The following is a 13,692-nucleotide window of genomic DNA, read 5'->3' on the forward strand; positions in this document are numbered from 1 at the left end:
GGAGGCGGAAATCTTTTTTTTTCAATAAAAAAATTATATTAATAAAAAAAAAGAGGAATGTCCATAGCACTAAATGACTACAAAAGAAGCTGAAAGAAATCCCATATTAGGTAGTTAACAGAACATTTGAAAACTCTAGAATAAAAAGAAGCAAACACCCAAGAGGACTAGATGACAAGATATAATCATAATATGGGAATTACTTTGTTATGGGCCCATTAGGGAAAGGAGGGATTGGTCAGCTTGCTCTTGAATATTACCACAGAAATATTCACCTAATTGCATGTAGACGTAGGTGAGCATGTGGACACATGCGTCATGTAGGTGAGGATATAGGCAGATGCTATATGTAGATGTGGATATAGGCAACCACCATCTATAAATGAGGATATAGGCACAGGTGTTATTTAGATGAGGATGAAGATGCTGGTTATGTGTAGGTGAGGATGTAGGCAGTGGTTATTTGTAGGTGAGGATGTAGACACTGGTTTTGTGGAGGTGAGCATGTAGATGCTGGCTAATTGCAGGTGAGAAACTATACCCTTTTGAGAGTGCCATGTTGTTTTTCCTAATATATAAACAATTTCCCTCAGAGACACCATATAGAAGTAAACACAGACAACATGTACATTGAAATGATTTAATGGTAATTTGTAGTTTTTCACAATGCTCTTAGTTTTGCTGATCCAAGCTCATCTGTCTCAGAGTTAGCTGATATGCATGAAGCTACTTTAAGAAAGTTAAGGGCTAGCACAGACACTAATCTCTCTGGAACACCTCATGATCAGCAAGGGGATGGGAATACTCTCTCAAGGGTTAAAATAGACTGAACATGAGTGAGAATTAAGTGGTATAAATGGACAAGCTCTAAGAAAATAATTTTTTGAAAGGTCACAGAGTTCATGAAAACAGGTTTCTGAGTATAGTTCTATTCACTCAGAGTTCTTTTCCCTTAAAATCCCAGCTCTCCCCATACAGTGGCTGTTCTAACTGTCTGGGTGCTGGGCCTGCACACAAGGCCTGGGAGCTCACACAGCTGCCATTTTACCTGAGATCAACTTATCTCCTATGAATGTTTTGTTTTAAATCATTCCAACAAGGGAGACATGAAGATCAATTCCAGTGAAACTTGATGTGAATTACTTCATAAGTGAATAACTGAAGTATAGAGATGTGTTTGATGACCACAGTGTTAGATCACTGACACCACCATCTGCTGCATTATCTATCTGAAAAATTGAGGCTTTGCCTAAAACAACAAAGAAGGCAGCAGAAGCCTTTTAGGAAACACTCTCCTTTGTGCTCCTGCTTTTGTTTAAAGCCTGCTTGTTTGATGGGGAGAACAAGAAAGTGTGATTTTTCCCATAACTACTTCTAGAGCGAGAAAGCAACAGAATGAGCTGCAGTGGTAGTGTCCAGTGATTAGACTCTGCAGTTCTGAAGATACTTGGTGACATCTCGGTTTTCACATTTGGCTCTCCATGCCCTCCTGTGGGAGAAAGTAACCTAGAGGAAAAATGGTAAAAAAAAAAAAAAAAAAAAATGTCTCCCCATCACACGCATTCTCAAACATTTGCAGGGAGATAGTGTAACAGTGACACTAATGGAGATTCTGACCTGGGCCAAGATCTAATGTGAAATACAGATTGTAGACGCATCTAGAAACTACTACTGATGGATGCCTCTATGTCTACATGGCAGTATGAATCTCTCAAAACCCTGAGCGCAGCACAGGATGCTCAATGTCAATGCGGCAACACATGCATGGTACAGTGAACTGATCTACAAATAATCCGGAGGCCTGAGAAGGGAGAAGTCAAATGTGAGGGTTCTCACAATCTCGAGAAATTACTTCGAGTAGCGGTGTAGATAAAAGCCCCAGCTGTATTTGTAGAGCTCATAATGAGCCTTAGAAAGACTCACTGCATAAATCAACAGAACCAGAAGTTTCCCCCTTTCAAAGTTCCAACATACCATGCTCTGATGCCTTCTAAATCACTCACGACCTTCTTTGCACATGTTATGGCTTCAGTGATGTCATCCTGGAGCAAAACTGAAAGACAGGTGTGAGGAATGACAAGGATTGTTACAGAACCCATTTTTCAGTTCAGATCCAGGCAGCTTTCCTCTGCAGCACTGAACAGTGAATAAAAGAAATTACTTTCCAAGTGTCCATGAATCTGTGATTATTGGAGACACATTCTCTTGATTCTATCCTGTTGATATGGTGTAAGTCACTTAATTTATCATTTGTGAAGTCCCTAGGGGTTGAGATATACTTCAGTAGTAGTGTATTCTTAGAATTCCAGCACTGATTAAAAATTAAAGAAAATATTGTAGTAATGAAGAGTCACTAGAGACTGTGGGACTGTCAGTGACCATGAGGGAAGTTATTCTTTATTCTCACACTGGAAAATAGAACATGCTGGAACTGTCACATGGGTCTACCAGTGGAGATACATCCTGAAGAAAAGAAAAACAGAGGTATGGACATATGGTTCAGTGGCTAAGAGCACTGGACCCTCTTCCAGAGAACTTGATTCCCAGCACCCACATGGAAGCTCTCTAGGGTCTGTAACTCCAGTTCCAGGAAATGGAAGCCCTCTTCTAGCTTCCACCGGTACCAGGCAGACAAGCAGTGCACAATCCTATATGCAAGCAAAGTACACACACCCATAAAGATAAATGAATACTTTAAGGAAGAACACAATGTACAAGTCTTCTGTGAATAAAGTTCTTCCTAGGAATTTAAATAAAAGGTGCTCTAAGAATCAAGAATTGGGGCTTGAGAGATGGCTCAGGATTAAGAACATCGACTCGTCTCCAGAATCTTGAGTTCAATTCCCAGCAATCATAAAGTAGCTCACAGTCATCTTAATAAGGTCTGGTGCACTTTTCAGGCATGCAGGTAGAAACTGTAAATATAATAAATAAATAAGCCTTAAAAAGAAAAGACTCAAGACTTAAGCGTTGTATTTTCAGCATAGAGAATATTGCTGCTGTAGTTTTATTCACTATAATGATAGTCCGGGCCAAAATTAGTTTCTATAAACGTAGTTTTAAATAATAAGCAACTTATGAACCCATGCAAATATAATTTAATTTGGGTCTAATTGTAAAATCTTTACATGTTTCTATGTGAATATATATGCGCATGATATAACTCTACATGGACCTACAGCATAGGTTTAAAGTCTAGAAGAATGTTTTCCTAAGATCTCCATTTACATCAACACTCTTAGCTGGCAAATTTCAAGTGATATTCCTCTTTCCCTATAGTTTCTTTCCCTTTTAATGACTACAGATGAGTCTCTAATATGCCTTCAAACACGGGCTATATAGGCTTAAAATGTTTCACATCTCTTTTCTCTTAAACATTTTACTAACCAACTTTAACAGAGTAGGAATGAATAGTTCATTGCTTGGAGTGCTTGACTAAAATGTAGCTAGTCTTCAGTTCAGTTCCCAACATGGCAGAATAGACCAATTTTCTTCATGCATTACAAATTACATATTACTTCTGCAACTGTATGAGTTCAAGTCGCACCATCCCAGGACTCCACCCTGTTATAAACTTGATGTAGGATTCCCTGTCAACATAAACTTCTTTTATTCTTATGAAGAATAAGTTTCATCTTAAGTACATAAATCTATGTTATTTTATTGAGTCGAAGAATTAGATTGTCTGGACATGCATTCTAACAAGCTTAAGTCAAAATTTGATATTAGTAGGTCACTATCAGGTCTCTCAAAGCTAATAGCACATCAGTTCATATAAGTAAAAACCAGTTGAACAAAATACCAGTGAGTTAGTGATACCTTAGCATATGGTCATTTTTTATTCTTCACATCTTTTTTATTGATTTTTATTTTTAATTTTTTAATTTTATTTATTTATTAAAGATTTCTGTCTCTTCCCCACCGCCGCCTCCCCTTTCCCTCCCCCTCCCCCAATCAAGTCCCCCTCCCTCATCAGCCCAAAGAGCAATCAGGGTTCCCTGCCCTGTGGGAAGTCCAAGGACCACCCACCTCCATCTAGGTCTAGTAAGGTGAGCATCCACGAAACTGCCTAGGCTCCCACGAGATCTACATTTTTCTCTGCTCCCCTCCCTCATATGGTCTTTATTATAGAAATATCTTCATTTAAGGAAACAGCCAGAATAGAAATCTTCAGGAAAAAATTATGCCTTAAGCCTATTATCTTCCTTGGCTAGTTTTGATGTGCTTAACAATGAATTAACAGTCAAGACAGCCTCCCCAGGTTCCTGATGTTTCCTTTAGTGTTGTCTCCTGCACAGAATCTCTGTTCTTGCACATAAAAGCAGGTGAGTTGCTTGCTATCCTTGTAAACCTGCTCTGTCTTACCACTGCAGGGTATCCCACAGGCATTCACTGCTTTGAGGGTTTTGCCATCATTACACCAGTGTCGGCTATTGATCTGAAATATCCCATAACTGGTGCTTTGGTGTCCACGGTGGTAGGTTACAACTCCTGTGTTAAAGCTACTCTCGTGTTGAGCCAAACACATCCCTGAAAAGAAAAAAATATTCATCAATAAGCAGCAACAGCAAATGGTTCATTTTGGATATCAAAATTAGCTGGCTGTATTTTACAAGTAATTTACTTTATAAGTACCACAGTATGATTAAATTATAAAATATGCTCCCACTAGTTCAGGTCAGGTCTGGCTGTGTTATTCAGGGTAGTCTCAGGCCTCAAGTGATTTCCCCTTTCTCTCTCTCTCTCTCTCTCTCTCTCTCTCTCTCTCTCTCTCTCTCTCTCTCTCTCTCTCTCTCTCTCTGCCTTTCCAGTAGATGGAACTGGCGTACCTAGTCATCAAGTGACTTTCAAGTGCCCCAAAGAAAATCTCTTTGATGACAATTCAGTTTGCCTGAGAACAAACAGAAGAATTTTTTTAAATACTCAAGTAGATAAACTGGTGACACTGGTGCTCGGTTTTATTCCTACCTGTTGTTAGACAGAGGCAGAGAAATCTGTGGATTTGAGACCAGCCTGGTCTACAAAGAAAATGCCAGGCCACTCAGTTCTTTACATGAAACTGTGCTCCTAATCACTAAAGTAAAATAGCTATTTCTTCAATTGGTTTTCCCTTCCACATCTATCCTCAAGATACCGCTGCATAAAATAGAAACACAAATAGGGATTCGTTGAATTTTATAAACTAACATCAAATAGATAGAATATGTGACTATGAGAAAAGTAAGGATTTCTTCAGAGAAACATTCTTATAACCAAGCTGAATTCGCATGTCAGTTTAGAATTCTTTTTTCTGCTCTGTGTCACTAAGCAGCCTACTTTGTCCCAGAATATTCAGTCTTTTGCATTAGTGTCTCATTGCTTGAATTCCAGGTTGTGTACCATCTCAAATGCCTGATGAGAATATTGAAAAGAGAATACTAGAACAGGAAAGGCTAGTCACCAATTCATCCATCCATCCATCTCCACATATGCATTTGTCTGTTCACTTGTTCGTTAAACATCACTTGGTGAGCACTAACCTGCTTTTTCAAATCTGAAAAGCACACTAGATGTGGGAAGTTGTGAACAACTTTTCCTCATCCTCGTTTTTCAGAACAAGAGGGCATCCCAGAGTGAAGAAGCATGCCAAATAATTTTATTTGCAGTTTCAGAAGACCACATTTAAGCAGCAACTGAGGAAAATAGGATCCCTCTGCCTTGCATAAGAAAGTCAAAAACTTTGAAAATTTCTCTAAGAAGGTCTATACCGTGGAAAGAGAAATAAAGACAGATACCAATCACTCCAGGTTCTCATAACTCAAGTTCTGAATGAGTCAGTTCTCCCATATTTTCTCAGACCCTTCGGGACTATTGAATGTGAAGTAACTGGACAACCCAGTGATACTCCAAGAGCACCTCAGGTCCTATTGCCTTTGCAAAGCACCAATGTCCCCGCCCATATCATCACCCCAGTATCACTGATGAAAAACACGAATGTTTGAACCCAAGCTTTGGGTGCCTGACATCCTTGTCCTTAGTTATTGACTCCAGCTCTCTCTCTCTCTCTCTCTCTCTCTCTCTCTCTCTCTCTCTCTCTCTCTCTCTCTCTCTCTCTCTCTCTCCTCACTCATTGCTTCCTTGTACCTGTTCTCAGGGGGGGTGCTTATCTGATAGGGTCAAGTAGAGGAGACTTACAGTTTTCCAGGCTGAATCCCCTATAGCCATCCATTTCACTTCTTTTCATAATTCTGGCAAAATCACAGGGCTTATAGACCTTGGAGTGGATGATGACAAAAAACAGGAGGAACAGCAGGTTAAGAAGAGACTTCATGTTGCCTGGGATTCAGCTGTGCAACTGCTCACAGCTGGCAGGCCCCAGTATTTAAGCATCTTTTAACTCCTGGCATCCTCTAGTGGATTGTGGGCTCGACCTTTTGAGCTTTGTGCAAAGCAGGAAGTTCTTATTGATCTACAAACTTCAAAGGCATTTTTTTATTTTCTCCCAATGTTTGAACAGAGATGTTCTGTTCTATAGATAATGATAAAATGATACCATTTAATTACTTGGCTCACAAAAAACCAGGAGATAGCATTCTTCCTAAAACAGAAAGCCCATTTTATTTTATCTTGAGTATGAACAATATAAAGAAAAATGTTGGTTTTGTTTCCCTACTTAACATAAGGAGTGACTATAAAACAATTTCCTTTTAAAATTAAATATTTTTTTCTAATTGTTTAAATTCTTTTTATTGAGCTATATAATGTCTTCCACTCCCCTCCTTTCCTCTCCTCTCCCCTTCTACCCTCTCCCATAGTCCCTATGTTCCTAATTTACTCAAGAGATCTTGTCTTTTTCTATGTCTCATGTAGTTTAGATCCATGTATGTCTTTCTTGGGGTCCTCATTGTTTTCTAGGTTCGTTGGGATTGTGAATTGTAGATCAGTTTTTCTTTGATTTATATCTAAAAATTCACTTATGAGAGAGAGTCCATTTTGTATTTGTCTCTCTCAATATAATGTTTTCCTAGATCCATCCATTTGCCCATAAATTTCAAGATTTCAGTGGATTTTTTTTCTGTTGTGTAGTACTCCACTGTGTAAATGTACCATATTTTCCTTATCCATTCTTTGGTTGAGGGGAATTTATGTTGTTTCCAGGTTTTGGCTTTGACAAACATTTCTGCTATGAATATAATTGAGCATCTTTTGGGTATATACCCAAAAGTGGTATTCCTGGGTCTTGAGGTATGTTTTTTTCTCAATTTTATGAGAAATCTCCATACTGATATCCAAAGTGGCTATACCAGTTTGCACTCCCACCAGCAATGGAGTGGTGTTCCTTTTACCCCAAATTCTCTCCAGAATAAGTTGTCATCAGCGTTCTTCATTTTGGTCATTCTTACAGGGAAAGATACAATCTCAGAGTTTTATTTGAATTTCTCTAATGGCTAAGGATATTGAGCATTTCCTTAAGTGTATTTCAGCTATTTTATATTTCTCTGTTGAGTGTTCTCTGTTTAGAACTGTACCCTATTTTTATTGGGTTATTTGATGTCTAATTTCCTGAGTTCTTTTTATGTTTTGGAGATCAGCCCTCTGTCTGATGTGGGGTTGGTAAGATATTTTCTCATTCTGTTCATTGCCATTTTGTCTATTTGATCATGTCCTTTACTTTACAGAGCTTTTCAGTTTCAGGGGTTCCCATCAAATTATTTTCTTTGTATTTCCATTTACCATTTCATATTGTCTTTTTGTTTAAAATTATCTTACATAGACTGTCCCACAAAATGAATTTCTTAGTATTTATTGCAACCTGACTTGCTTCATCAGTGCACTTTTCTAGGCATTCTTGACAGTTTTGTAAATTTTCTATTGTTGCAGACAAGTGGTTTCATTTTTTTTCTGAGACAAGGTCTCACTCTGCATCCCTGAGTGATCTATGTAGATTACAGTGTTCTTAAATTCTTCTGCCTCCTGGGTGCTAGGTTAAAGACATGTTCTAGCATGCAGAACAATTAGGCTTTTTTTCTTCTTGTTTTAAGTTTCATATTTAAATCATTTTCTAGCATAAGCAAAGTAATAGAAGATCAATATTCTGGTAATCATTTTATATAAGAAACAATAACTTTAAAACCCAGCATGCTTTGTAGTCCATACCTAAAGTAATAGCTCAAACCCGTTTTCTGTGTATTGAGGCTTTCTTGTAAGATGTTCTTTGGCCTTCTAGCTCCAAATAATGACACATAAATATAATATTATTGTTTATGTTATTATGAAAACTTAATAATTATGAAAAGCTTGGCCTTTAGCTTAGGATTGTTAACAATTAGCTCTTGCAACTTAAATTAACCTGTTTCCATTAGTCTACATTCTGCCACATGGCTCTTTAACTCTCCTCTGTAGGTCCAAATCCCTTCGTGTCTCAATAGCTTCTTTTTTCATGCCGAACACTAACCCTGAATTCTTCTTTCTGCCCACAAGTTCAACCTCTTCTTTTCCAGCCTAGTTATTGTTCATTCCCATCTTTATTAAATCAATCAGGTGCCATAGGCAAGTGAGGCAAACCATAGACACATCTTCACACAGTATAAACAAATATCCAGCAACGGTTTTGATCTTCTATATTCATCTTCATAAGCCTGGTGAAGAAGACTCATATATAAGTTAGGAGGAACAGTAGATCTCCTCCCCCAGGGAAAGGGTCTGGTCCTGATGCAGAGATGAAGTAGTGATGAACATGTGTTCTCAACAGTGTGACTTCAGGAAAATTTTTAGCATGTTCACTACCCAGGCAGGGTGAGGAAATAAGCTATGGCCTTTCATATCAAAGCTGTAGCCAGAGGAGGAAGCTCTGTCAACCAATCACATTGAGTTAAGGTGTGGCTACCTGGAGCCCAGGAAGAAAAACTGGGAGGACAGAGGTGGGCACCCCCTGCTTCGCTCTCTGCGCGACAGCTCCGGCTGGACAGATAGGAAGTCGGCCCTCCAACTCTTGTAGTGTGAGTTTCTCCTTATCACCATTAAAATATAATTGTTATTTTTGAGCTGGCCTGATTATTTATCATACTGACTAATTCACAACAGTGGCATTTTTTTTTTTTTTGATGCTAGAAACCCTGCTGTTGGTCATTCCCAGAGAAACAGCAAGTTGTAATTGAAGTTCCAGTTGTAAGCCCACCAGAAGGAAATGCACTGATGGACCAATCTCCTTTTGGACTGCATATGCCAGAAGGTCTTTTGCTTTTGCTGTGCCTTTACTTGTTTGCTGCAGCTCTTTTTTTTTGTTTGTTTCTTTACATATCTGCTGCAGGTCTCTTTCTCTAGTATCTAGCATGGTATCAGTAGATGTGGTTACATCTCCTCTTCCTGTAATATAGCGTATTTGTCTCTTAGAAATATCCCACTGTACTGGGCATTTTTACCTGTAGCTTGTCAGGAAGATGTCTCCTCTGTCACCTGTACTCTCTAATTTGATAATAACAATGAAAACCTATACATAGTTTTGATGAATAATGCTTTATTGACATTGAATTTTCTTAACGCCAATGAGAAAGGAACAACAGCAGCAGAAAGACATTGGATAATGGAAAAGTCTGCTGAATTAAATCAACCAGTTTATTTCAAATATGTACTGACCTCAAAATGGAAGCCAGGAGATGTGTTGCATTGGAGAAGTGGTTTTGCTCATGTTTTTACAGGAGATGAAAAATTATGGATACCATCAAAATTAATAAAGATTTAGTTTGAAGAGGAGAAACCTCTTGAAAGGAGAAATGACAGCTTATCCACAATGATGATAACAATACAGGTGGTAAGGAAAGCATATAGGATGAAGGCAGGGTTCTGTTCTTGTCTTTGCAGGAAAACACTCATCTTCAAAAATTCAAGAGACCCTTGCTGTCTGAATAATGACAGATGGAAAAATAACTACCCAATAAGGATCATCAAGAAAATCAAATGTCATCCGTAAGAACAAAAAATGTTTATATATGTACATATATATGTATGTATTTATACTTATGAATATATAGAGCTGGTTTTAGAGTTGGACAACGACTCTGTCCTTCTTTCAATCCAAGCGTGTTGTTAAAAGAAACAAAATCCAGAATTTCTATGTCACATTAAGAGCTGTTTGATATGGGACAGAAACAAAAAACAATTTAGAAAAATTTTACTCTTCTTCATATCTATTTTTGTCTTTATCATACCTTTCATTGAACATATATGTCTATATAATGATGCTTAAGTTTTCTGCAATGAACAGTGAATTTCCCTACAGTGACATTTGAAGCTTCCAGGCAGAAGATGGGGCCCCACAACAACTCCACCTGATTGATATGACGTCATGATGCTGATAGCACAACTACAAGACTATCTTTGGTACCAACTGCACAAGATGGTTCCAACTTAGTTAGCTCAAGTGGTGCACATTTTTTATGTTCTGACCAGACCTCCACAAAATACTCAGAGACTATTTGCAATCATACCAGACATTAATCTTGAAACTTAACCATCATTTTACTTTCACAAGATCCTCTAGAAAGAATGTCGCCCCCATGACAACTAGAAGTATGACAACCCCCCTTCCAACAAAGTTTGTCCTCAGGGTTAGGTCATCATTTAGGGTTTGATTATAATTGGTATAGGGTTGGGAGTTAGGGGGAAACTTTATAAGCTCAGGGATCTCTTAAAAAAAAGAAAATTGGATGGGATAATAGATTGGTATAAGTTTACTCACACTAATAATAATAGTGATTAATAGAGTGAATACTTGTGAGTTATTATTTATAGATAATTACATTTGTATAGATTCTTATATATTGATACAAAGTTAAATTATATTGAATATTATATACATACATGTTTCTACCTGCATAAATGTTTAAAACATTTATATATATATATATATATATATCCCATATTGCAGTGTACATTTCTACCTCTGATCAAGATACTGACACATTGTTTACATTTGGAGGTCATTATCCTCATTTATTGCATAGTTTATTGTCTTAGTCTTTACGTTATATAAGTATTAAGAATTATTCATCAATAATTAAAAATTATTAAGATCAATAGTCATCTATGTTTGTCATACTTATAGTTAGACTAATCAGGTTCTTTAGATACATAGAGATTATATTCTACATAGATAGATGATTTTCAACCACTTTAAAGAGGTGTAGAAAATGGCATTTAAATAACTTACAGTTCTGTTGAAGTGAGACAAAACTGCTCCTGACAGCACCTATCTATTCCCAAGAGAATGTTGAGCACCAAAGACACTCCAATTGGAGCTTGTTTTCTTCTTGGCAAAAACTGGCATTTGGGCAAAGAAATGTCAATGCCTCAACCACTGACAAGATATATAGTATCCAGAAATGGATAAAGAGGACTGTCAAATCTTGCCAAGACAGGGCAAGACAGTTTTGAAATTTTTCTTGCCTCTGAAAATGGTCTGTCACTTATTCTAGACAAGTTGAATCCAAGAACACATCAGAACCATCATGCACCATGATCAAGTCAGTTTCATCTCAGAGATACAAGGATGGTTCAACATATGAAAATCTGCCAGTGTAATCCACCATATAAACAAACTGAAAACTCTACTACAGAACTATAGTACTTAAAACAGCCTGGTATTGGCATAAGAACAGAAAGGAGGACACATGGAACCAAATAGAAGACCCAGATATTAATCCATACATCTTCAAACATGTGATCTTTGATTAAAAAAGCAAAAAAATTATCAAATGGAAAAAAAAGCATATTTAACAAGTGGTGCTGGTACAACTGGATGTCAACATATAGAAGAATGAAAATGAACCCATATCTATCACTATGCACAAAACTCAAGTCAAAATGGATCAAAGACCTCAAAAAAAGACAGCCACACTGAACCTCATAGAAGAGAAAGTGGGAAGTATACTTGAACTCATTGGCACAGGGAACCGCTTCCTAATTATAACTCCAGCAGCACAGACACTGAAAGAAACAAATAATAAATGGGACCTCCTGAAATTGATAAGCTCCTGTAAAGCAAAGGACACTATCAACATGACAAAATGACAGCCCACAGAATGGGAAAGATCTTCACTAACACCACATCAGACAAAAGTCTGATCTCCAAAATATACAAAGAACTCAAGAAATTTGACACCAAAAGATCACATAATCCAACAAAAAAAATGGAGCACAGACCTAAACAAAGAACTCTCAACAGAGGAATATAAAATGGCTGAAGGACACTTAAGGAAATGTTCAACATCCTTAGTCATCAGAAAAAAATGCAAATCAAAACAATTCTGAGATACCATCTTACACCTGTAAGAATTGCCAAGATTTAAAACACTGATGACAACTTATGCTGGAGAGGTTGTGGGGAAAAGGGAACGTTTCTGCATTGCTGGTGAGAATGCAAGCTAGTACAACCCCTTTGGATGTAAGTCTGGCAATTTCTCAGGAAATTAGGAAACAACCTTCCTCAAGACCCAGTAATACCACTTTTGGGTATATATCCAAAGGATGCTCAATCATATTACAAGAACATGTGCTCAACTATGTTCATAGCAGCTTTGTTTGTTATAGCCAGAACCTGAAAACAACCTAAATGTCCCTCAATTGAAGAATGGATAAGGAAAATGTGGCACACTTACAAAATGGAGTACTACACAGCAGAAAAAAATAATGACATCTTGAATTTTGCTGAAAAGTGGATGGAGCTAGAAAACATTATTTTGAGTTAGGTAACCTAGACACAGAAAGACAATTATTACATGTATTCACTCATAGGTTGTTTTAAAACATAAAGCAAAGAAAGCTATCCTACAATCCACAATTCCAGAGAATTTAGACAACAACAAGGACACTAAGAGAGATTTACAGATATCTAATCTACATGGGAAGTAGAAAGTAGAAAAAGACAAGATCTCCTGAGAAAAAGAAGAGCATGGGGACCTTGCGGGAGGGTTGAAGGGGGAGGGGAGAGGCAGGGAGGGGAGCAGAGAAAAATGTAGACCTCAATAAATATCAATAAAAGAATAAAAATAAAAAAGATTAGAATTACAATCAGCATAAACAATATTAAGAAAGGAACATATGATAAATAATGTAATAAACATTCTATCATATGGAGTCTAAGTCTTGTATAGGAAATGTTTGGCTAGATCATAAGAGTACAGTAGCTATGACTATTTAATCTTCAACACCATCAAAGGTCTGAGAAGGAAGATAATGTTACTTGAGCAGGCAGGAAGTACAATCAAGTAGCTTCCAAAGCAAGCAATACATGACAGATACAATTAGCTATCTGAGTAATCACCCAATGTCTCATTTTGCAACGCTGAAGCAACCACCTTCGGCTAAGGCCTAGTGTAACTGACAGAATTTGCCCAAAGTACAGTTTTGCCAAGAGGAAAAAAAAAAAAAAAAAAAAAAAAAAAAAAAAAAAAAAAAAAAAAAAACCAAGCTCCAAGTGGAGTATCTTTGGTGCTGAACATTCTCTCGGGAATAGATTGGTGCTGTCAGAAGCAATCATGCCTCATGTCAACAGAACCTTAGTTATTTAAATGCCATGTTCCACAGATCTTTTTTTTTTTTTCTTTTTTTCTTTTTGGTTTTTCGAGACAGGGTTTCTCTGTGGTTTTGGAGCCTGTCCTGGAACTAGCTATTGTAGACCAGGCTTGGTCTCGAACTCACAGAGATCCGCCTGCC

The 13,692-nt window shown here is 37.4% G+C and overlaps 1 protein-coding gene across 1 annotated transcript; it reads right to left on the bottom strand.

Annotated features, from left to right (window-relative positions):
• Positions 1-1,422: 1,422 nt before the first annotated feature.
• LOC126504831 (putative lysozyme C-2) lies at positions 1,423-6,310 on the bottom strand. Its single transcript, XM_050147382.1, has 4 exons — positions 6,175-6,310; positions 4,366-4,530; positions 1,975-2,053; positions 1,423-1,489 (listed from the first exon to the last, which is right to left on the bottom strand). The coding sequence occupies exons 1-4, from the start codon at positions 6,308-6,310 to the stop codon at positions 1,423-1,425; spliced, it is 447 nt and encodes a 148-aa protein (XP_050003339.1).
• Between the last annotated feature and the right edge of the window lie 7,382 nt (positions 6,311-13,692).

This window comes from Alexandromys fortis, unplaced genomic scaffold (genome assembly GCF_014885135.2).
Source record: "Alexandromys fortis isolate MF-2015 unplaced genomic scaffold, M_Fortis_MF-2015_v1.1 scaffold_32, whole genome shotgun sequence".
NCBI classification, from domain to species: domain Eukaryota; kingdom Metazoa; phylum Chordata; class Mammalia; order Rodentia; family Cricetidae; genus Alexandromys; species Alexandromys fortis.